A 23095-nucleotide genomic window follows, 5' to 3' on the forward strand; every position below is an offset into this window, starting at 1 on the left:
CTGCCACCATCAAATTCTCAAGCCCATCTGAGACTCACTGTACGTAAGAGAGCTGCTACTCTTGTGAGTCTGCTGTGCGTTTAAATAATGTGACAGAAAACAAGATAATGAACCAGTGGGGCTGGAGCTTCTGGTCTCAACAAACCTTCCCAGTTCCAAGGCATCCTGAGTCCCAACATTGAGTTGAAACTTTCATCCCCTCACCTTTGAAGTCCAGAATCTCTGAATATCAAACCCCAAAAACTAGATGCTGATGAAGTAGCAGAGATTAAGCCAAGATAACGAGGGAAGAATAAGAAAAAGGACAGTTCCAAGAAACCTCAGACTGATTCTAGTACCCCCAAAAGGGGGTTACAAAAGGATGGGAGGTTTTGGCACTTAAGAGAGGATTTAGCTCTAGCAAGGAAAGCTTCTGAAGGTAGAGGGTGCTTCTGAAGAAGATAGTCATCCCATTTTGTTCTCTAATCTTGGATTTCCACTGCTCTCAACTTTTGCTGCTATCAGTAATCGTAGTTAACCTGAATTGTTTTATTGTTAGAAGGAACTTAGAGGTAATCTAGCTGTATGTATTTTATGGACAAGAAGACTCAGAGCACATAGCTCTTTATTAGAGAGTGGGATAGAACCCTTTTCCCTAGGTAGGGTTCTGCTGGATCCTGTAATGTGGTTAAGTTGTAAAACTGGAGGTGTGGTAGGTGGAGATTTTATTTTACAGAAGGAAAAGGAGTTTGACTATTGTTTTCCTCCTTTCTAGAGGGTATTTGCTCTATCCAGGAACTTTTAGGTAGTTGTACAAAGTGAATAACAAAGGGTAATTGTCCTCCATCTGCATACTCACTGGGCCATATTGTTGGTGTTCCTAGAACAATGACCTGTAGAAATGAGAGTATCTTGTGGGGTGGGATATGATGGAAAGAATGCTGGTCTCTTATGAAGCCAGAGAAACTGAGATTGTTGATGTTGTTGTTCCTGCAGTCTGACTGTCTTGGTGAAGGACATAGATCATGTGCTTGTGTTCCTCTTTGCTCCTCAGCATTAACATGGTATAGAGTCTGAGATTTTGGATAGGGACCTGGCTGTTTACAGAACTTAGAATGCAGTGTGCACACAATCCATCCATTTATTTAGTCAGCAGATGTTTAACTCCCCAATATGTGTGTGACTCTGTTTTATGTGCTGTGGATATAGCACTTAAACAAAACCAACAAAAGTCCTGGCCATCTTGGCCTTTTACACCTTGGCAGAGAGAAACAAACTAAACAAATAAATAGCATGGATAGACTATGAGGTAGTGATACCTCTGGAAAGCAGGTTAGTGAATCCCAGGGTAACACTGGAGGGTTACAGTGTTAAATAGAGATAGGTCAGAGCAAGCCTCAGCAGGTGACATTTGAGCAACAACCTGAAGGAGATGAGAGAGGGAGCCATTGTTTCAGGTTGGCGTAATGAAGGGCAGAGCCCTGGTCTGTGATGCAGGAGTGTGCCTGTTGTGTGTGTGAGGGCAGGGGAGTGGAGGGGGCTGTGAGGAAAGGCAGTGTGAGTGAAGTAAATGAGGATCAGTCATGGATGGTAAGATCTGAAAGACATGGAGTCCATGCAGCCCATTGCAAGGACTTTGGCTTTTAACTGATTGAACTGGGACCACTGAAGGACTTTGAGCAAAGGAGTGACATGATCTGACTTAGTTTTTTCGATTAATTCTTCCAAATTGGCTTTTCCAGAAGGTTGTACTAATTTATATTTCCATCAACAGAATACAGAGTTCTTTTGTACCCTCTCAACAACAGAGAATTATTAAACTTAATTTTTACCAGTTTGATAGGTGAAAAAATAATACTTTATTAATTTGCACTTGTTGGTTCTTTTTTTTTTTTTTTTTTTTTTTTTTTTTTTTTTTAAGACAAGGTCTTGCTCTGTCGCCCTGTGGCATGATCATACATTACTACAGCCTTGATATCCTAGACTCAAGCCATCCTCCGGCTTTAGCCTCCTGAATAGCTGGAACTTTGGGCACCTGCCACAAGGTCTCACTTTGTTGCCCAAGCTGGTCTCCAACTCCTGAGTCCAAGCTATCCTCCTGCCTTAGACCTTGCCTGGCTGCATTTATTTTATTTTATTTTATTTTTTATTTTTTGAGATGGAGTCTCTCTCTCTCGCTCAGGCTGGGGTGCAACGGCACTGTCTCAGCTCACTGCAACCTCCGCCTCCCAGGTTCAGATGATTCTCCTGCCTCAGCCTCCCAAGTAGCTGGGACCGCAGGCGCACGCCACCACACCCGGCTAAGTTTTGTATTTTTAGTAGAGACAGGGTTTCACTATGTTGGCCAGGCTGGTCCTGAACTCCTGACCTTTTGATCCGCCCGCCTTGGCCTCCTGAAGTGCGGGGATTACAGGCATGAGCCACCACGCCCAGCCTGTTTAATTTTGAAGTAGAGTTGACTTTACTTCTTTTGTGACCTACCTTCTTTTGTGTTCTTTGCCCTTGAGTATTTCATCTTTTTCTTATTTTCTAGAGCCTCTTTCTATTTTAATGAAATGGCAGTCATTTTCTCGTTGTGTTTTGATCTTGTTTATACTTTTTTGATTTTTTAAATTTTTTTTTTAAGAGACATGTTGCCCAGGCCAGACTTGAACTTCTGGGCTCCTCCTGCCTCAGCCTCCCAAGTATGTGGAACTACAGGCACATGCTACCATGCCCAGCTTAAAGTTTGAATATGTTTTTTTTTTTCCCAAGACGGAGTCTCACTCTGTCACCCAGGCTGGAGTGCAGTGGCGCAATCTCGGCTCACTGCAACCTCTGCCTCCCGGATTCAAGCACTTCTTCTGCCTCAGCCTGCCGAGTAGCTGGGACTACAGGCGCACGCAACCACGCCCAGCTAATTTTTGTATTTTTAGTAGAGACGGGGTTTCACCGTATTGGCCAGGCTGGTCTTGAACTCCTGATCTCGTGATCCACCCACCTTGGCTTCCCAAAGTGCTGGGATTCCAGATGCCTGGCCAAAGTTTGAAATTTTTATGTAGTTACATTTCTCTTTCTTCCTTTTATGTTTTCTTTTTCTTCCATCTGAAATTTATTTTGATGTAGAATGATATGTAGGGATCAGATTTTCTTTTTCTAGTTGGCCAGTGGTTGTCTCAGCCCTACATTTAGGGACTTTATCCAGACTGATTTGAAATGCTACCTTGATCCCATTCCAGGGTCTCATTTGGGTGCAGCACCCATGTAATTTTTTTTTTTTTTTTTTGAGACAAGGCCTCACTGTCACTGAAGCTTTGAGTGCAATGGCATGATCACGGCTCACTGCAGCCTCAACCTCCTGGGGTCAAGTGATCCTCCCACCTCATGCTCCCGAGTAGCTGGGGCTACAGGCATGCACTACCCATGCCCAGCTAATTTTTGTATTTTTTGTAGAGATGGAGTTTTGGCATTTGCACAGATTGGTCTTGAACTCCTGAACTCAAGCGATCCACCCCACTTGGCCTCCCAAAGTGCTGGGATTATAGGTGTGAGGCACTGCGCCTGGCCATCATCAGCTTTTTTTTAAGGCAGGGAGAATAGGTAAATATTATAGAGCATCTTCAATTGCCTTTCTTTTGGTATCTTTAGGAAGGTCACTAGCCAGAGTTAGAGCATCTGAGTAATTAGGATTGCTGGAAGTGGGGTCAAGGGGGACAATAATAAGCTCCATATCACTATACTGGGTGTGATGAAGTAGAGATGAGAAGAGTAGGATAGATGTCTGCGACTCACAAAGCCTCAGTAAGTAATAGGTAAGCAATAAGCAATAAGGTAGATGTGTGAATGCCAGTGCCGTATACTGGGATGATAACATATTAGCCTATATGGAACAGGCCTCTCGAAAATAAATTTGCTAATTGTGTGACATATAGAAAAAATATATATGGTAAAGGGAGATTAGTGTGGGGTAGATTATTGAAGAGTGGAAGAATAGCCTCTTTATTGGTTATATTTCCGCTATATTTTTGTTCTTAAGCCTAGTTTAAAAAGAATTGTTACCTTAGTCTGAGATTTTAGTACATTAAAATGCTTGCTGATCCTGTCTGCCTTTTTGTGTGAAATATATAACTTATGAAATTCAAATATGTCTGTTCAGTGGTGCTGTGCTTTTATTTACGATTGGGATTATTTTAGCTACTAAGCAAATCATTAGCTTTACTAGCCTGAAAGACTTTATTCATGACTAGTCTTGACTTGTACTGTGTATATTACTGTGTGTGTGTGGAAATGTATGGGTGTTATTAATACAAATGTGTGCTGTGACAATTTCATTTGGTAGGATTGGGACCAGAATCTAGGTCTTGTGTTTTAGCTCAGTGGTCTTAGACTAAGCTACTTCGTTTTACTGTTCCATGGTGGAGACATAAAACTAGAGCATAATATTCTTTATACATACATGGGGAGCGTCCCCAGGGTTTGACTATAATTCCTCAGAGTTTCCCTTATAGGACTGGCTGGACAATGGCCCAGAACAAGCTATTCAACAAGATCCTCAAAGCCCTGCAGTCTGACCGGCTTGCCCGCTTGGCCAACGAAGGGGTAAGACACCAGAAATCCGCCCACAGTGGGCTCTTCGTAGTTCAGGCCTCACTGGCTGACTGACTTGTCCCCCTACTTGTTAACCAGGTAGTCCTCATGTTTTATCACTTCCACTTACATCCTTCAGGCTTGTAATGAGCCAGTGCTGCGCCGTGTTGCTGTGGACAAGTGTGCAAGGAGAGTGCGGCAGGCTCTGGCAAGTGTGAGCTGGGACACCAAGCTGATCCAGTGGCTGCACACCACCCTCGTGGAGACCTTGAGTCTGCCCATGCTGGCAGCCTACCTGGATGCTTTGCAGACGCTGAAGGGGAAGGTAAGGCTGTGATTGGTGTCTGCCCTGTCCTAGGGATAGCCAGCCTCTCCTGTGGGTTCAGGATGTGGGGTTGGGCAAGGTAATTATCTGGTCGGTCTGGGGTGCATGGCCAAAACTAATGGGTTTGGTATTAAAATTGAGAGACAGGGTATCATTTCACATTTGTGTCTGGTCTAAACGTTTTCAGCCCTCCTAGCTCCAGGATGAGGTACGGGGCCTGAAAACCAGAGTATATGTTTAGCCTTTCTAGCCTTGCAGCCTGTGGTTGAAGTCATGGCTGAATTGAATTATCATGAAGTTGATGAAGGGTTTACCAGGGAAAAGTTTGTTGAGAAAGGTGACAGAAGCAGACCCTTGGTGCTCAGAGCACTGGGAGATTGCAGAGCGGGAGTGTGCCGTGATGCCTTCAACTCTGCTCCCCAGGGCATGAGCCTTTAGTAGCAACATTTTTATAATTCAGTGCAAACATATCATTATAGTTCCCTGCTTTCTTAGTATTGCACAGAGTTAAACTGTTTTTCTTGGTGATTCCAGCGATTGCATCAGGCTGTCCTCAATGTGGTAGAATGTGGATGCTGGAGGCAGATTGCCCGGCTGATCTCAGCGTTGTCACTGATTAGCTGTGTAAGCTTGGACTAGTGTCTCATTTCTAAAATGTGGCTGATGATAATACCTATCTAGGAGTTTTGTGAAAATTAAATTAGTTAATTCAGGTAGCGTGCTTAACACAAAATTGGGCACATAGTAAGCAGTGAACCACCGTAACTATTAACAGTTATTTAAGTAGTACCCTCATAGGTTCTTGAAATATTTGGGGTGTTTTCTCCAATGGGTGTAGTAGCTCATGCCTGTTATCCTAGCACTTCAGGAGGCTGAGGCAGGAGGATCGCTTTAGCTCAGGAGTTTGAGACCAGCCTGAGCAGCATAGCAAGACCTTGTCTCTACTAAAAATAAAAAAATTAGCCAGGCATGGTGGCACGTCCCTGTAGTCCCAGCTACTTAGGAGGCTGGTGGGAGGAGGCTGTAGTGAGTTTGATCCCATCACTGCACTCCAGCCTGGGTGACAGAGGGAGACCCTGTCTCTAAGAAAAATAGAGAAGAGAAAGAACTGATTCAATCAAAGTCGTCTGAGGCCTTTTTTTTTCTTTGGAGACAGGGTCTTCCTGTCTCACTCAGGCTGGAGTGCAGTGGCACTATCATAGCTCGCTATAACTTCAAACTCCTGGGCTCAAGCAATCCGCCTGCCTCAGTCTCTCAAGTAGCTGGAACTAGAGGTGTGTGCCACCACAACATCCAGCTAAAATTTTCTTTTTTTTTTGAGACAGAGTCTTACTCTGTTGCCCAGGCTGGAATGCAGTGGCATGATCTTGGCTCACTGCAACTTCCGCCTCCTGGGTTCAAGCAATTCTGCCTCAGCCTCCTGAGTAGCTGGGACTACAGGCGTGTGTCACCCTGCCCGGCCAATTTTTTTGTATTTTTAGTAGAGACAAGGATTTCATCGTCTCTCAATCTCCTGACCTCGTGATCTGCCCACCTCAGCCTCCCAAAGTGCTGGGATTACAGGCGTGAGCCGCCACACCCTGCCACACCCAGCTAAATTTTTAATTTTTTATAGAGACGGTTTTGCTATAGGCACGTCTTGAATTCCTGGCCTCAAGCAATCCTCCCACCTTGTCCTCCCAAATTGCTGGGATACAGGCATGAGCCTGATTCAGTTTTTGACTTTTTTTTTTTTTTAAATAGTTTTACTTTATGCTTCGCAGGAAGCTGGCTCATCTTGCTGCTGTAAGTTGCTTGACCAACATGTTCCCTCAGCCATCCCCAAAACTTGCAGACTCATTGTTTCTTATCTGTTTTTAAGTTAAAGGGTGCCAAGTTTGTTAGAAGACTGGTTTAGTGCTGAAATAAAACTCAGGACTAGATACATTAATAATATTCATGGTAGGAAATTTGACATTAGTTACTTATTTGGAGCCCTATGTGTGTCAGGTACTGGGGTGAGCAAAACAAAACTGGTCCCTTCTCTGGTGGAGTGTATTTTCTTTTTTTGTTTTTTGAGACGGAGTCTCGCTCTGTCGCCCAGGCTGGAGTGCAGTGGCCGGATCTCAGCTCACTGCAAGCTCCGCCTCCCGGGTTCACGCCATTCTCCTGCCTCAGCCTCCCGAGTAGCTGGGACTACAGGCGCCCGCCACCTCGCTCGGCTAGTTTTTTGTATTTTTTAGTAGAGACAGGGATTCACCGGGTTAGCCAGGATGGTCTCGATCTCCTGACCTCGTGATCCGCCCATCTCGACCTCCCAAAGTGCTGGGATTACAGGCGTGAGCCACTGCACCTGGCCGTGGAGTATATTTTCTAGTGAAGAAAGAGACAAATGAAAAGGGAGTCCCAGACTTTCCCCCGTACTGCTCCCCTGTAGTAGAAACCCTGGACCCGGGAGGTGAGTGGTGGGCAGGTAGAGTATGGGGCCCAGACAGTGGTGGCCCAGAAGTATTGTAGGCCTCTTCACATATGTTCTCCTCAGCATTCTACCTATGGTAAAAGTGTAACATTGGTGAATACACTGTAGGAGATGCGTGTTGGTAGTGCCCAGGGTCTCAGTTCTCTGGTGACCCTGCCTCACTCACCATGGCTAGCATAATTTCCCTTTAAGGAGGAATTTGTACTGCTGCCCTATTTAAGTTACTGACTGGACATATCCTGTGTGAATGTCAGTTACTATGACCTTGGCAGACCACTGGGGGGACTCCACATCATGCATAGTTGGGTGCTTTCCTCCCATGCTGCTGGGCCATGGTGTGGGTTGGCTGGAATGGTAGAAGGCTCGCTGGTACACCAGTGAGCAAGGGCCTCAGACTTGAGGCAACATCCTCTCTGGGCTGTGCTCTCCACAGTGGTTCCTCTGCCATAGGACTCTTATTTTCCCATGACTATATTTAGATTCACAATAAATACTTTGGTTGTTTCCCAAAGGATATAAATGATTATAAGATTGTTTTACTTGTAAAGTGCCTGCTGGATGTGAAAGCGCGGGTGGATGGAATCATGCTCTTCACCCAGCTACTTTCACCATTAGATCCGTTATGATAAAGAGAAGGCACAGACCTTAGCCTTTTAGTCAGCTGTTGAGAGTGAATGCAATGCTGGAAATACCAGGGAAGCTTGGTCTTCCCAGCTCCAAGTGGCAAATTCAGTTATTGATTATCCCTTGTTGACAGGAAGCAAGTTTCAAGCCTCTTTGGTTTCATAGCTATACAGTACTGCTAGACAAAAGCTTAACCCAGGGTCAGATCCTTTGCCTCAAAGTGTTGAGTGGCTCACAGTTCTAGAGTGAGTTACAAAGAACGGGAAGATCCTTTGCGGTTTGGTCTTATCCTTCCTACTGGCTTTTTACATCCTCCTCCTTCCTTGCTTGAATCCTTGACTTTAGTGCATATGTGCCTGGAATAAGCTCTGCATGTTCTTGCCTCTTGCTGGTGTGTCTGATTGGAAGGCTTTTCTCTCATCTTGTGTTGGAATCCTGCCTGTTCCAAAGAGCCTGTCTCATTTCACATGCTGCATCTTAGATGAAAGTTGCCTCAACTTCTCCTTCTCTGTTGGGTGGTTTGAATCATAGCAGTTTGGGCTTCTGTTTCTTTCATGGCAGTTATCGGTCTTTCCCTGTTTCCATCCCCCACCGTTATTTGGGTGTTTGTCTTCATTACCTCTTGTAGAATAAATTCCTCTGTAGTACTAGCCTCGTGCCTTGTAAAAGCAGTTGCACGAATATTTGTTTCCTAAGTTAAACTGAGAAAGTCTAATGGTTATAATTCTCTAATTTCACATATAGAAATCCATTTAGTGTCTCTGTTTTTAAATTAAGAGCAACTTATCTTCTGCTATTTTTGGAGTTTTACAACTTGCATCAAAACCGTAGTACTTTTTATTCTCCAATTTTTCAAAACCTTTTTGTTTTTCTGAAAACTGCCTCTAATATTTAAACATTTTTCCTTTCCCCTAGGTCATTTTGACCTTTTGTGGGTAGCATGGAATTCGCAGATATTTCTTCTCAGTGTAAGCATCAACATGTCTGAAACTTATATTTGCACATCTGTAATGTTACATTTCTGGTAGATGGTAAAAAACAGACATGAGATAAAGTACACTGTACATAGTATAGCAGGATATATATTTTTGTACATAATAACAGGTTTATTTAGTACACCACAGCTTGAAAGCAGTACTCTAGAAGAAAATGGAGTTTAAACAAAATTATAAAATCAACTGACACTCATTGAGGAAATTTAGGGAACATAGAAATCTGTAAAGGAAAAAGTCACCCATAAACTCTATAGAGATCATTATTAACATTTTGGCTTCTTTTTTTTTTTTTTTGAGACAGTCTCCCTCTGTTGCCCAGGCTGGAGTGCAGTGGCGCGCTCTTGGCTCACTGCAACCTCTGCCTCCTGGGTTTAAGTGATTCTTCTGTCTCAGCCTCCTGAGCAGCTGGTACTACAGGTGTGCAGCATATTTTCTTATAGTCTTTTTTCTGAGTAGAGATAATTTTTTTTTTCTTTTTTTTTTTTTTGAGATAGTGTCTCACTCTGCAGCTCAGGCCGGAGTGCAGTGTCATGACCTCAGCTCACCACAACCTCCACCTCCTGGGTTCAAGTGATTCTCGTACCTCAGCTTCCCGAGTAGCTGGGATTACTGGTGTGCCACCACGCCTGGCTAATTTTTGTATTTTTAGTGGAGACAGGGTTTCACAATGTTGGCCAGGCTTATCTCGAACTCCTGACCTCAAGTGATCTGCCCACCTTGGCTCCTAAAAGTGCTGGGATTACAGGCATGAGCCACTGAGCCCAGCTTTGAGTAGAGATAATTTTTATATTTTCTATTTTACCTGTAACATTTTGGCAAAATTATTGCTATATGTTATTATGTATTCTTGTAAATATTTGAAAGCTGGGCTCAGTGGCTGACGCCTGTAATTCTAGCACTTTAGGAGGCTGAGGCGGGTGGATCATTTGAGGTCAGGAGTTCAAGACCAGCCTGACCAATAAGGTGAAACTCCATCTCTACTAGAAATACAAAAAATTAACTGGGTATGGTGGTGCACGCCTGTAATCTCAGCTACTTGGGAGGCTGAGAAACAAGAAATCGCTTAAACCCAGGAGGCAGAGATGGCAGTGAGCCAAGATCAGGCCACTGCACTCTAGCCTGGGTGACAGAGCGAGACTTTGTCTCAATAAATAAATAAATTCTTGTAAATATTTGAAAATAATTGTTAATATCCAATTAGGTAGATAGTTGACTAAACTACTCCCTTACGTATACATACATATATTAAATTGTTTTTACTTTATTATTGTTCATAGTTGATTTGTCTCTGTGTATAACTCTCCTTATCCTTTTGTGTGTGTTTTTGTTTCTGATATGTTTTCTTTGGAAAGGTTCTCAGAAGTAGAAACATTTGGAAAAGGGATGGGAGTACATTTAAGTCCCTTGCCACATATCCAGACTGCTTTCCAAAGGATTGTACCCATTCACTTTTCATGGTGGGAGCATACTTTTCGCCCATTTATTTATATATACTGCTGCTCCTGAGGAGGTTTTTAGAGGCTTAGTTGAAGTCTGTCTGGCTTCTAGTGGGGCCCTGCTCTTCTGCTTGATTGCTGATGGTAGCAGGTCTCCTGCTTTACACTGGAATCAGCTTTGCTCTTCCTTCTTTGTAGATCCCAACCTTGATTGACCGGATGCTTGTGTCATCCAACACGAAGACTGGGGCTGCAGGAGCTGAGGCCTTGTCTCTCCTACTGAAGAGGCCCTGGGACCCTGCTGTGGGCGTGCTTTCTCATAACAAACCAGTAAGTTGGATGGCTCAGGACTTAACAATGGCACATACAAATTTTAGACTCAAGCCTTAGAACCTTGGCAGGAGGATAAATGGCTTCTTTAACTATTTTTTGTTGTTATTATTATTATTATTATTATTATTTTTTTTTTTGAGACGGAGTCTCGCTCTGTCGCCCAGGCTGGAGTGCAGTGGCCGGATCTCCGCTCACTGCAAGCTCCGCCTCCCGGGTTTACGCCGTTCTCCCGCCTCAGCCTCCCGAGTAGCTGGGACTACAGGCGCCCGCCACCTCGCCCGGCTAGTTTTTTGTACTTCTTTTTAGTAGAGACGGGGTTTCACCGTGTTAGCCAGGATGGTCTCGATCTCCTGACCTCGTGATCCACCCGTCTCGGCCTCCCAAAGTGCTGGGATTACAGGCGTGAGCCACCGCGCCCGGCCTGTTGTTATTATTTTTTGCGACAAAATCTTGCTCTATTGCCCAGGCTAGAGTGCAGTGGCATGATCTTGGCTTATTGCAACCTCTGCCTCCCAGGTTCAGGCAATTCTCCTGCATCAGCTTCCTGAGTAGCTGAGATTACAGGCATGCACCACCATGCCTGGCTAATTTTTGTGTTTTCAGTAATGACAGGATTTCACCACGTTGGCCAGGCTGGTCTCAAACTCCTAACCCCAGGTGATCCGCCTGCCTCGGCCTCCCAGAGTGCTGGGATTGCAGATGTGAGCCGGTGCGACTGACTGGCTTCTTTAACTATTACTAGTAATTTGTTTTGTATAGTGCTTAACATATTTCACAAGCAAAGGAGCATTGGTTGGGATGAGAAAGGTATTGGGATACTTGGAATTTCGTGGAAGAAAACTTCTCACTCACTGGTTTTTGGGTGGGATCCTTCCTCTTTAGAGCAAACTCCCTGGCTCTCCACTGATTCTCATCGCCTCCTCTGGTCCCTCCAGCTCTGTGTTTCCCACTTCACGCCGCCACCGCTTCTGGCAGTCTCAGCTCTCCTGCTTAGGCAAGGTTTGTGTGGGGGCAGGAGGAACTCCCTCCTGGCAGGGAATATAGTCTTGGAGAATTGAGGAGAAGAATATGTGGGAGGGAGGTCAAAATGGATAACTTGAATGTGGAGCCTCCTCTAACCCTTCTTTCATGTGGAATTCCAAGGTTGAAAGGGTTTGGGGTAGGTCAAACAGAATTGAAAGATTTGAAACTTACCTCTGCTGTTGTGGGGGCTACTTCTTTCCTTCAGGTCATCCCTGTAGCCACCCATCTGCTGAACAATGGCAGTGGGGTAGGAGTTCTACAGTGTCTTGAGCATATGATTGGGGCAGTGAGAAGCAAAGTGCTGGAGGTGAGAACGCCCCTGTTTCAGTGCACTGTGGCATACCCAGCATTCTGGGGTTGTTCTGCACCCATCTTTGGCCTCCTGTCTTACTGTCTTCTTTCTCTTCCCATGAAGATTCACAGCCATTTCCCACACAAACCCATTATCTTGATTGGCTGGAACACAGGAGCTTTGGTGGCCTGTCATGTAAGTAATTTCTATCTTATTTGGAGGTTGTTCTGGGATGGAATACCACTAATGATAGCTACCATTGAGTCTTTTACTATGTTTCAGGCTCTGTGCTAGATACTTTACCTATGTAATTGCATTTTAAACTGTAGAGGACAAATTTTATTAAAACAATTTTTAATTTATTTAGGAAAACTTTAAGCAGAAACAAAAGCAGGTATAGTATAATAAACCCCCAGGATCCTCACCCAGGTTTACCAGTGATCAACTCTTGGCTGGGCTTGTTTTATCTCACCCTACTTACTTTCTTTCTCCCCCAGATTGTTTTGAAGAAAAATCCCAAATATCATAGCATTTACACATGCACACATACACACTGGCATATATCTGTGGAAAAAATAAAAGGATCCCTTTTTTTCTCTAAACATAAGTACCATACTGTTCTCCCACCTAAAAAACAACAATAATTGTAGCTGGCAAATATTAGTAGCTCTGGAATTTGATGCTGTGTTCATTTCAGTCCCTTTCCAAGACATCAAGGAATCTTTTCATATTTTACATACATTTGTATGTCTGTCAGTTTGTGTAAGTGTCCCTCAGGTGTCCAAAGCCTTAATTTTGCTTCATGCAGTCCAGTCAAGTGATAGCTATGAGAGGAGGAAGGTCCCCATAGTCCTGCTCCCAGGGTGGTGGGCCTTAGCAGTTGCTCCAAGAAATCTAGGCTGTCTGGTAACTATCTATTAAGTTCAATAGAGAGAATTTTTTTTCACTTAAGGGTGAGTGGCAACATTGTGTTCTCTTGACTATATTTACTATTTGCGGAGAAAAATGGAGCAGGAGGGCTCTAGTCGAGGGAGTTGACAGGGTAGGAATACTGAACCTTCTATTCTATGGTTCAGCCACCTGCTGGGGTCTTCTTGGGGCCCCAGTTCTCCAGGTAGTGGCTGCTTGTGGAATGACATACCTTGTGTCTTGTGCTCTTACTGCTGCCGTTGTGGCAGAAGATGCACCCGGATATTAGGACAGGGGAGGAAGAGGTGAGACTCTCTGGTGGGTCTGGACCACTCCTGGATTCTGGGTCGGCTGAGGTGCCATGAACTCAATTGACCTTTAGACAAACTGTTCCGTTATTTACAGGTGTCAGTGATGGAGTATGTCACCGCAGTTGTGTGCCTTGGGTTTCCTCTGCTTACCGTGGATGGCCCCAGAGGGGTAAGAGTGTGATAAAGCTGAGTGCTGGGTCATTGGCAGCGGGAGTGTGAGTATACGTACCTTGTCCAAGCTGATGCTGAGGCCGACTGCAGTTGCACAGCTGATCCTCCTTAGTGGAGTTTCCGGGTCGGTGCTTTGTGAATATGAAGAAGCCGATTCTAAAACCTATACCTGTTTTAGGATGTAGATGATCCCCTCTTGGATATGAAGACCCCGGTCCTCTTTGTCATTGGTCAAAATTCCCTTCAATGTCACCCTGAAGCCATGGAGGACTTCCGGGAGAAGATCCGAGCTGAGAACAGCTTGGTGGTGGTTGGGGGAGCTGATGACAATCTCAGGTGGGTAGATTCTCCTAGAGCTGCAAGAGAGCTGTGTTACAGTGTTAGAGATACACCTCTAAGCTGGCAGTGTAACTACAGACCAGTCTGGTTCAGTTAAAAGACAGCATTAGCCAGGCGTGGTGGCTCATGCCTGTAACCCCAGCACTTTGGGAGGCCAAGGTGGGCGGAAAGGAGATCGCGACCATCCTGGCTAACACGGTGAAACCCTGTCTCTACTAAAAATACAAAAAATTAGCCAGGCATGGTGGTGGGCGCCTGTAGTCCCAGCTTCTCGGGAGGCTGAGGCAGGAGAATGGCGTGAACCTGGGAGGAGGAGCTTGCAGTGAGCCAAGATTACACCACTGCGCTCCAGCCAGCCTGGGCAACAGTGCAAGACTCTGTCTCAAAAAAAAAAAAAAAAAGACAGCATTAAAAAAATCTTGTTTAATATTTGAAATTTCAGATTTATAAAAAGTTATAACACTAGTACAAAAAAATTCCCATATACCCTTCACCTGATTTCTAAATGTTAAACATCTTACATAGCCCAAATCAAGAAATTAACATCGACATGACACTATAATCTACAGACTCACGTTTCATCAGTTGTTTCCCTAATGTCATTTTTCTGGTCCAGCATCCAGCCCAGGATCACACTTGGATTTAGTTGCCATGTCTCCTCGATCTCCTTTAATTTGGTAGAGTTCCTCCATCTTTGTCTTTCACGACCTTGAGCTTTTTTGTTTGTTTGTTTGTTTTTTGTTTTTTGAGGTGGCGCCTGGCTCTGTCGCCTAGGCTGGAGTGCAGTGGTGCAATCTCAGCTCACTGCAACCTCTGCCTCCCGGGTTCTGGATAGAGTTGACCTATTAAGCTGTAGGTACAGGAATTCTGGAGTGGACTGTCCTGGGCACTGTGCTTGGTTTCTTTACATATGTTATTTTGTTTAATCCCCACAACTTCATGAATGAGATGTTATGATTCCCCATTTTGCAGACATAGGAACAGGTTTGGAGAGGTTGCATTACTTAAGGCTAACATGGCCCTCCTGGGGCTAGAAAATAGCCCAGAAAAGAAATACTTTCTTATTTTCTTTTTTTTTCTTTTTTTTTTTTTTTTTTGAGACGGAGTCTCACGCTGTTGCCCGGGCTGGAGTGCAGTGGCGCGATCTCGGCTCACTGCAAGCTCCGCCTCCCGGGTTCACGCCATTCTCCTGCCTCAGCCTCCTGAGTAGCTAGGACTACAGGCGCCCGCCACCGCGCCCGGCTAATTTTTTGTATTTTTAGTAGAGACGGGGTTTCACTGTGGTCTCGATCTCCTGACCTTGTGATCCGCCCGCCTCGGCCTCCCAAAGTGCCGGGATTACAGGCTTGAGCCACCGCGCCCGGCCTTACTTTCTTATTTTCATAGGACGCCATGGAATTAAGAAGTAAACATGTCATCCATTTTGTTTCTTAGAATAAGCAAAGCAAAGAAGAAATCAGAAGGGTTGACTCAGAGCATGGTGGACAGATGTATTCAGGTAAACAGTTGTTTTGTGTGCTTTTCTCAGCTAGGCTTGCCTTTCTGTAGCCTTGTAGGTTTGGTCTTATTAGTAGTGGCCTCTTTGGCTCTGAAGGCCTCCACTGGGGCCTCTGGTAGGTCTCAGTCATAAGCAAAGCAAAGAAAAATGAGAGTGGTGAATTAATGTAAGCAAAGCATCAGGAGGGAGAGTGTTGGAAAAGTGGTGGAGTGTGACCACCCCGGAGCTCCCCCTGACAGAGGCACTTGCTGGTCTTCTCGACCATAGTTGCTCAGAAGCCTGGGATTTGCACCAGGCCTTGTTTGAGTAGGGAAGGACTGGCACATCCAGATGCCAGAGCTGAGGGAGAATTTCTTTTAGTTGGTAAGTATCTGAGAGGTTCCCATTCTCCAGATGAGGACTAAAAGGCCTTGGTTGGCTCCTCTCTACACTAGGATGAGATTGTGGACTTTCTGACTGGAGTGCTCACTCGTGCTGAGGGTCACATGGGCTCTGAACCTCGGGATCAGGATGCTGAGAAGAAGAAGAAGCCCCGCGATGTGGCCCGCAGAGACTTGGCCTTTGAAGTCCCTGAGCGGGGCAGTCGACCTGCCTCCCCAGCTGCCAAGCTGCCCGCCTCACCCTCAGGCTCAGAGGTAGTATGAGCAGGGTGGGAGCACTTTTGCTGGGGAATCAGCACCACAGAGTTGGTTCCTTAACTTCCTGGGGATGCCTCTCTTGTTAGTGCCATGGGCCTGTGAGTTCCTACAAGGGGAATTCCAGAGGGACATGCTGACTCATGGTCAGATCCTAATAACATTGGCTCATCTCTTGGCCTTCTCACCTTACTCAGGATCTCTCCAGTGTGTCCAGCAGCCCCACCTCCAGTCCCAAGACCAAAGTGACTGCGGTGACCTCTGCCCAGAAGTCCAGTCAGATTGGAAGCTCTCAGCTGCTGAAGAGACATGTGCAGCGGACAGAAGCTGTGCTGACCCACAAACAAGCTCAAGGTATAGGCACCCGGCCGGGGGCTCCTCCTGGGGCTGTCTGCTGGTGTTCATGCCACGTGGCGGCTGCACAGTATTGATATCTACGGCTTTTTCCAGGCGGATGGGAGGCACCCTTTCTCACATTTCTGTGCAGGCAAAGTTCAAAATTAATTATTGAAATGAATGGCAAGGCCTCTGAGTGAGTGGGGCTTTGTGATCACTAGTTACAGCTTTGTCTTGCTGTTCTGGGGAAGCTAGGCTTTATGAACATGTATATTGGCCTAAACTTTTTTCTACCTTGCCAGCCACTCCTCCAGTCAGGGCTCTCTGATCATAAGTATTGGGTGATTGATTTTATTAATCAGATTCTAGGGCAACTCACCTGGCATCATGCCCTTTCTTTGTTTGACCCTTGAAGCGTTAAGATTCTCACACTGAGACTTTCAGTGAAGTTTGTCAGGGTTGTCTGCAGACAGGTTTCAGATGAGGCTGGGAAGTATTCATATAGTCGAAAGTAAGAGTTTGGTGAGCTGTAAGTGCTCTGAAAGGAGCTATAGAAAAGGGAGAGTTCACTGGGTGGGGAAAGAAGAAACAGTGCTCTGTCCCCCTTCCCCCACATTGATCCAGTTGGGTGGCCTTGATGTAAGGCTTCTTGGGCATTGGTGTTCAACGATGTGTCCAGGAGCATGTGTCACCTGAGCTTCTCAGGAATAGCGGTGCCTGGGAAGAGGCAGCAGCCAGAGCTGGCTGTCTGGCAGACAGACGTGGAGGGGATAGGAGGCTCATCTGTTTACTTTCCCTGTGTTTCTTTTAGTGGAGCCAAAGGATCAGAACCGAAACTCAGACCTCTTGTGAGTTTGCTTGTAAGAGTAGTACTAACAAGGAGTAGAAAAGTATGAGTGGATGGGAGGAGTTGAGAAATGAGGCCAGGCCCCGAGGGTCTGCGCGGATGCTGTGCCATGAATCTTCATGAGTGGTGGCCAGAGCCAAGTCCCTTGTGGACAGTGTGTCTTTACACTTCTGATGAAGACAGAGCTGGTGATGTGCTGTGCTTCTGGAAAGGGTGATTAGTTGAGAATCTAAGGACTTTGGAAGGCTGATTGGCAAGCTGGGTTTGAAATGGGGACCTAGGGTTTCATGGGGGAGAGTAGCAGCTTTAGAACCCTGGCTTAGCAGAGCTGATGGGCAAACAGGGAATACTAATAGCGAACATACATGGAGTCCTTCTTCATGGCACTCGCATTGCTGTAGTTTGTTGAGTTTTGGCATAGCCCCATGAGGCAGGTAGTACTAGTCAGTTTAGATGCTTCTACAGACCGACTCCATGGCAGAGTCAGGTTGCCATGCAGTAATTTCAGAAGGAGCCCCTATTGGCCATTTTCTACAACCTTTTTTCTTATTCCCTCTCTTTTTCTCCCTTCTCTGGCTGGCTGTGATTCTGTAATTCTTTCTGATTCATTCCAGCACAGTTTGCTGCTTTTCTGAAACAAAATATGCTGGTGAGGAAAGCTCTTCCTCCTGGCACCTCCTCCTGTCTCTTTGGTGAGTATTACTCTTTCTTGCCTGCTCGTCCACTGCATTCTGCTCCTCAACCCCTTATTTATTTTCCATCTCTCCCTCTCTTCTGCCTCAGTTTGGTTTCCTCCTGTTCTTTTCTCTCTTTTTCTTTGTGTTCTTTTGTTTTGCTGACCCCTGTTGCTTACTCTGTAGTCTTTGCCCTTTTTTCATTCTTTTGTTTGCTTCTTAGGGTATTTTCTTTTTTGTCTCTTAGTGTGGTTCTTTCTTTCACTGTGGTCTTGGCTCTGCTGCTTTTTTGTATGCCTGTGGCTCTGCCTATGAGTCTCAGTTTCCTTGTGTGTTTTTCTCCCTGCCTCTTGTCCTGTGTTTATCTGGTGGCTACAAGCCCACCAGTCACATATCAGCATAGACCCTGAAACTCCTTTCCCCTCCACCCTCCTTCCTACTCTGATTTTAGCCAATGCATTTGTCCCCTAAGCAATCCTTCTAGCTGGTTATGTCCTGACTGTTACCTCATGCCAGGACCCCTCCTCCATCCTCATGTGACTGCTGCCTTCCTCCCCACCCCAGTCTTTGCTTCCCTATGCTACAAGAGAACTAGGGTAGACTTCTGGGTTTAAAGAGGAGGGAATCTTTGAGGAAGCTTGAAAGATAACCTAAGAGTCCAAAAAGCTTGGCTGTATACATGATGAGCCTGTTTGATTCAGTGGAAGTGGAAGCCCATGTGTGAACAGATGGCCTTTGTCTGTGCTAGTACACATGACCTGGGGACCAGGTTGTGACATGGGCCAGTGTTGCCCTGTTACTTCTGGGCAGGAGCTGTGAGGTTGCCTGGTTGAGGTACTCTCTCCTAGTAGCTACTCATAGCCAGCTTTCAGTCCTGGTGACAGTCCTCTTCACTGCCTCTATTTGGCAAGTGAATCCTCAACCCTGGGCTCTTAGGGTAGGGTGGGACTCTTGAGAGCCTTTTGGAAAACTCTGCTTTTTAGAACTGGATGACCTGCTCCTCCATGAGTTCTCATAGAATGTTTAATGTCCCCAACTGTGTGATGATGTGGGGAGGGCTTGAGACAGGAAGATGATCATCACACTTTTTGAGTCTGGGAAGGACTGTTTACTTACTGCGTTGAGTCCTCTGTTGTTGTTGTTGTTGCTATTGACCTTGGCTAGGCAGGGTCGGGGTGTCTTCTGTCTTTTAATTCCTACCAACTCAGGCCCTTCCCTTCCAGTTCCAGTGCAGGATGAGGGATGAGAAGGGAGCCATCCTCTAAGAAGGGCAAAGTGGGGTCCCCCACGGGCAGGGCCTGAGTGAAGTTGTCCTGAAGCATGGGCAGTCTCCTTTGAGGGGTAGCCCTGGACGTAGAGTGGTTCTCCTGTGCGTTTTACACATGGCTATGTTGGTGCTGCTATTGACTGAGTGTCTGTTGGGCTTTTTTGGATTGTGGAGGATCTGAACTCAGCTCCATCTCTTAGTTCCCATTTCATCAGAACCACCGGAGGAAGGAGAGAAAGAGGATCTTAGGGTTCAGCTGAAGCGACACCATCCCTCGAGTCCCCTTCCTGGCAGTAAGACCTCCAAGCGACCAAAGATCAAGGTGTCCCTTATCTCCCAAGGGGACACAGCTGGAGGGCCTTGTGCTCCTTCCCAAGGAAGTGCTCCAGAAGGTGAGTTTCTCTTGCTACGACTGACCTCTCCTAGGTACACAGCATTGCCCTTTGGCGGCCACTCACCAGCATGTCAGCCTTTGCTTCATTTGGAGAGATGCCCGGAGCAAAGAAGGCATGAGGCTATACATGTGGTTAAAGTGGGCGTGAGCCCATCTGAATGAGGACCAAGCAGCAGGCAGAATACGAGAGGAAGCTGTGCCGTAGTTCAAAGCATCGTATATTTTGTTCTTTTTTTGTTTGCTTCAATTAAAGGTACAGAATATTTCAGGAAGTTTAGAAAATAGAAGGAAAAAACCCCAGCTCTCTCTACTCTAGCATAGTTCATCTTTTTTCATCTTCCGGTTCTTGTCCGTAATCTCTTGCATTTAGCCTAAACTGTGGAACCTGCAAATGTAGTGGCCAAATAGGACTGACCGGGGCCTTGGGGTTTTCTCTTTTGCAGCTGCAGGTGGGAAGCCCATCACCATGACACTGGGGCAGGCTTCAGCAGGGGCCAAGGAGCTCACAGGACTTCTTACCACAGCCAAGTGAGTGTTTGTTGGACCATCTGTGTCTCTTCTTTTTTCCCTTCCCTCTGCTTCTGGTTCATTTAGTGCTTTGGAAAATGATGCATTCTGGGTTCTGTCAGTTTGGGAAATGTGACTTCCTTCTGATAGGGATCTTTGTCTTGCTTTTGGGTCAACCCAGAGTTCATTTTTACTTCAGATTCCAAAGTGTCCCCTGCCTTTTACTGTAAGTCCTGTAAGTAAGGACTTCTAGAAGACTAGAGGCCAGGTTCAGAAAGGGGAACAAAGAAGCTGAAGATTCTTGGTGTGTGTCTGCTGCTGAAAGCCTTGCTGGGCCCCACTCTGTACCCTGCCTGTGTTGCTAGGGCTTGCTGCCCTGTGACCTTTGGATAACAGAGCTCCTTCCTTTGTCTCCAGGTCCAGTTCTTCTGAAGGTGGAGTCTCAGCCAGCCCAGCCCCTTCAGTGGTCTCCAGCAGCACTGCACCCAGTGCCTTGCACACACTGCAGAGCCGCCTGGTGGCCACCTCTCCTGGCAGCTCCCTCCCAGGTATCTTGTGGCCCAGCATTCTCCCCTTCCAACACAGAATTTTTGGTCTGCTGCTGGTAGGTGGTCCTGGGAAAGCATCCCTGGAGCTGAATCCACAGCATGGGCCTCTGGGTCTTAAGAGTGATCATAGAGGCTTTACGTGAAACTGGAATTAGCTTGGGCAGAGGGATTCCTTGGCCTTGAATAAATGCAGTGAGTAAATGTCCTGGTCTGCAGGTGATTAAATGTTCCAGTCTACAGGTGCTGTATCCTCTACTGTAAGGAGAAATAGCCGATAGGACGTATATGTGTAGTCAGCCTTTCTTATCCACAGGAGATTGGTTCTAGGACCCTCACCGCTACCAAAATCCATGGATGCTCAAGTCCCTTATATGAAACTATGTCATACAGTTGGCATTCCATATCTACAGGTTTCTATCCGTGTGGTCGTTTGAATCTGCGAATCTGCTGCAAAGCCCACAGATAATTGAGGGCTGACTATGGTTTTATTTTGCTGTTTTAAGTACATCTGACTGAATAAAACTGGAAATGGTGCTACACTGGGCATTAGCAAAATGAGACATTTTTCTGTCTGTGCTTGTCTCTCATTTTGTCCTACCCACTAACGCTACTTTGAAAGACCTGTTGCCTGAGCCCAGCAGGGCCAAGGCATTGCAGAAACCCTTCTCCTGGCCAGGCACGGTGGCTCAAGCCTGTAATCCCAACACTTTGGAAGGCCGAGGTGGGTGGGTCACCTGAGGTCAGGAGTTTGAGACCAGCCTGGCCAATATGGTGAAACCCCGTCTCTACTAAAAATACAAAAAATTAGCCAGGTGTGGTGGCGGGAATCTGTAAACCCAGCTACCTGGGAGGCTGAGGCAGGAGAATCGCTTGAACCCGGGAGGTGGAGGTTGCAGTGAGCGGAGATTGCGCCATTGCACTCCAGCCTGGGAAACGAGTAAAACTCCGCCTCAAAAAAAAAAAAAAAAAAAAAAAGAAAAAAGAAACCCTTCTCCTTTAAGAGAACCTTTTTTTTTTTTTTTTTTTTTTTTTTTTTTTTTTTTTTGAGACGGAGTCTTGCTCTGTCGCCCAGGCTGGAGTGCAGTGGCTGGATCTTGGCTCACTGCAAGCTCCGCCTCCCGGGTTTACGCCATTCTCCTGCCTCAGCCTCCCGTGTAGCTGGGACTACAGGCGCCCGCTACCTCACCCGGCTAGTTTTTTGTATTTTTTAGTAGAGACGGGGTTTCACTGTGTTAGCCAGGATGGTCTTGGTCTCCTGACCTCGTGATCCGCCCGTCTTGGCCTCCCAAAGTGCTGGGATTACAGGCTTGAGAAGAGAACCTTTTTTACTGCTTTGAGGCTACTTCCTTTCTGCTTTGATTGTGTGAGGCGAAGTGAAAGTTGGGTATTTAGAATTCTTTTGGCTTAAAAAGTTGTTCTTCTTCCCTGGAAAGAAAGGAACAAACTTGGATTTCTCAAAATGGCCCAAAATGTATGACTGATGGTTTGCAGCAGGTGCAGAGCAAATCCGGGACAGTGTCTGGCACAGTACCTTTCCTGTGTGGCATCCACTGCGTGTGTGCCTGGCTGGGGAGACCTTCTTGCCTTCTTTCTGAGGACGGGGGTGTCCAAGGGCAAGCACCGTTGGTGTTTTAGTTGGTGGTGAGGGTGGATGGATGTGGCTGCTGTTGGGATAGTGCAAGTGATTGAGTCTCTACTGATTCCTGCTATGTCCTCTCTTAGGGGCCACATCAGCCAGCAGCCTCCTCCAAGGCCTCAGCTTCAGCTTGCAGGATATCAGCAGCAAGACCTCTGGCCTTCCAGCAAATCCCTCCCCAGGACCAGCCCCACAGGTGCACATCTGCCATCTGCTGGGCTGGGCAGGTGTAGGGAGGAGGCCTCCTCAGCTCAGTTGGTTTTGGCAGGGAAACTAGGTCTGGAGTCAAGTGGGTCAAGGACAAACAGCCTTCTAGCTACACAGCAGGGAACTTCCAAAGGTTAAGGTCTATCATTTACTGTGTGACCTTGGGCAAGTTTCTTGACCACTCTGTTTTTGTTTCCTTGTCTATAAAATGAGGTAATAATAGTACCTCCCTCATAGAGTTGTTGTAAGAGTGAAATAATATATGCAGAATGCCTGGAAGAGTACCTTGCATGTAGTAGGCACTCAATACATGTTAGCCTTTAATAATATGCTGTGGGCCCTCCAAACTCGAACGTTGCTGTTGGGCGACAGCTTCTGATCACCTGGGCTTGTGTGTCCCACAGGCCACCAGTGTGAAGTTGCCCACCCCCATGCAGAGCCTGGGTGCCATCACCACGGGCACCAGCACCATTGTCCGTACCATTCCTGTGGCCACCACTCTCTCCTCCTTGGGTGCCACTCCTGGTGGGAAGCCCACAGCCATCCACCAGCTGCTGACCAATGGGGGCCTCGCTAAGTTGGCAAGCAGCCTCCCTGGCCTGGCTCAGATCTCTCACCAAGCATCAGGTGAGTCTCATGAGAGCTGTGGGGACTCCCAGGTCTGGGGTCTTCCCCCGAGGACCTTCCCATCTCATGTGGGCAAGGTGTGATGTTGAAACCAGTCCCACAGGGTCCTGGCATTGACCTTCGGATTCCGCTGTGTGGACCCATCCCCCAGAGAGGTT

General features: G+C 46.4%; 1 protein-coding gene across 23 annotated transcripts in view; it reads left to right on the plus strand.

The window, feature by feature from the left end:
* The window catches only part of LOC105490041 (KAT8 regulatory NSL complex subunit 3), a 90780-nt gene that overhangs the window by 15405 nt on the left and 52280 nt on the right, over positions 1-23095 (plus strand). For 16 of the 23 annotated variants that reach the window (XR_011612129.1, XR_011612139.1, XR_011612137.1 and 13 more), the window contains 17 exons: positions 4467-4557; positions 4685-4870; positions 10582-10713; positions 11599-11715; positions 11945-12046; positions 12155-12226; positions 13346-13420; positions 13601-13758; positions 15196-15259; positions 15694-15894; positions 16092-16248; positions 17692-17769; positions 19219-19410; positions 19856-19940; positions 20337-20467; positions 22190-22299; positions 22715-22937. Coding sequence is in view for 8 of the 23 variants with exons in the window: in XM_071077343.1 (XP_070933444.1) it covers positions 4467-4557; positions 4685-4870; positions 10582-10713; positions 11599-11715; positions 11945-12046; positions 12155-12226; positions 13346-13420; positions 13601-13758; positions 15196-15259; positions 15694-15894; positions 16092-16248; positions 17692-17769; positions 19219-19410; positions 19856-19940; positions 20337-20467; positions 22190-22299; positions 22715-22937 (2174 nt within the window). In the remaining 15 variants the exon portion in view is untranslated. Of the gene's footprint in view, positions 1-4466; positions 4558-4684; positions 4871-8867; positions 8921-10581; positions 10714-11598; positions 11716-11944; positions 12047-12154; positions 12227-13345; positions 13421-13600; positions 13759-15195; positions 15260-15693; positions 15895-16091; positions 16249-17691; positions 17770-19218; positions 19411-19855; positions 19941-20336; positions 20468-22189; positions 22300-22714; positions 22938-23095 lie in introns of all 23 variants that reach the window. The other 7 variants (XR_011612132.1, XM_071077345.1, XM_071077347.1 and 4 more) reach the window with 5 other exon arrangements.

The sequence above is a fragment of the Macaca nemestrina genome, chromosome 13, assembly GCF_043159975.1.
Source record: "Macaca nemestrina isolate mMacNem1 chromosome 13, mMacNem.hap1, whole genome shotgun sequence".
NCBI lineage: Eukaryota > Metazoa > Chordata > Mammalia > Primates > Cercopithecidae > Macaca > Macaca nemestrina.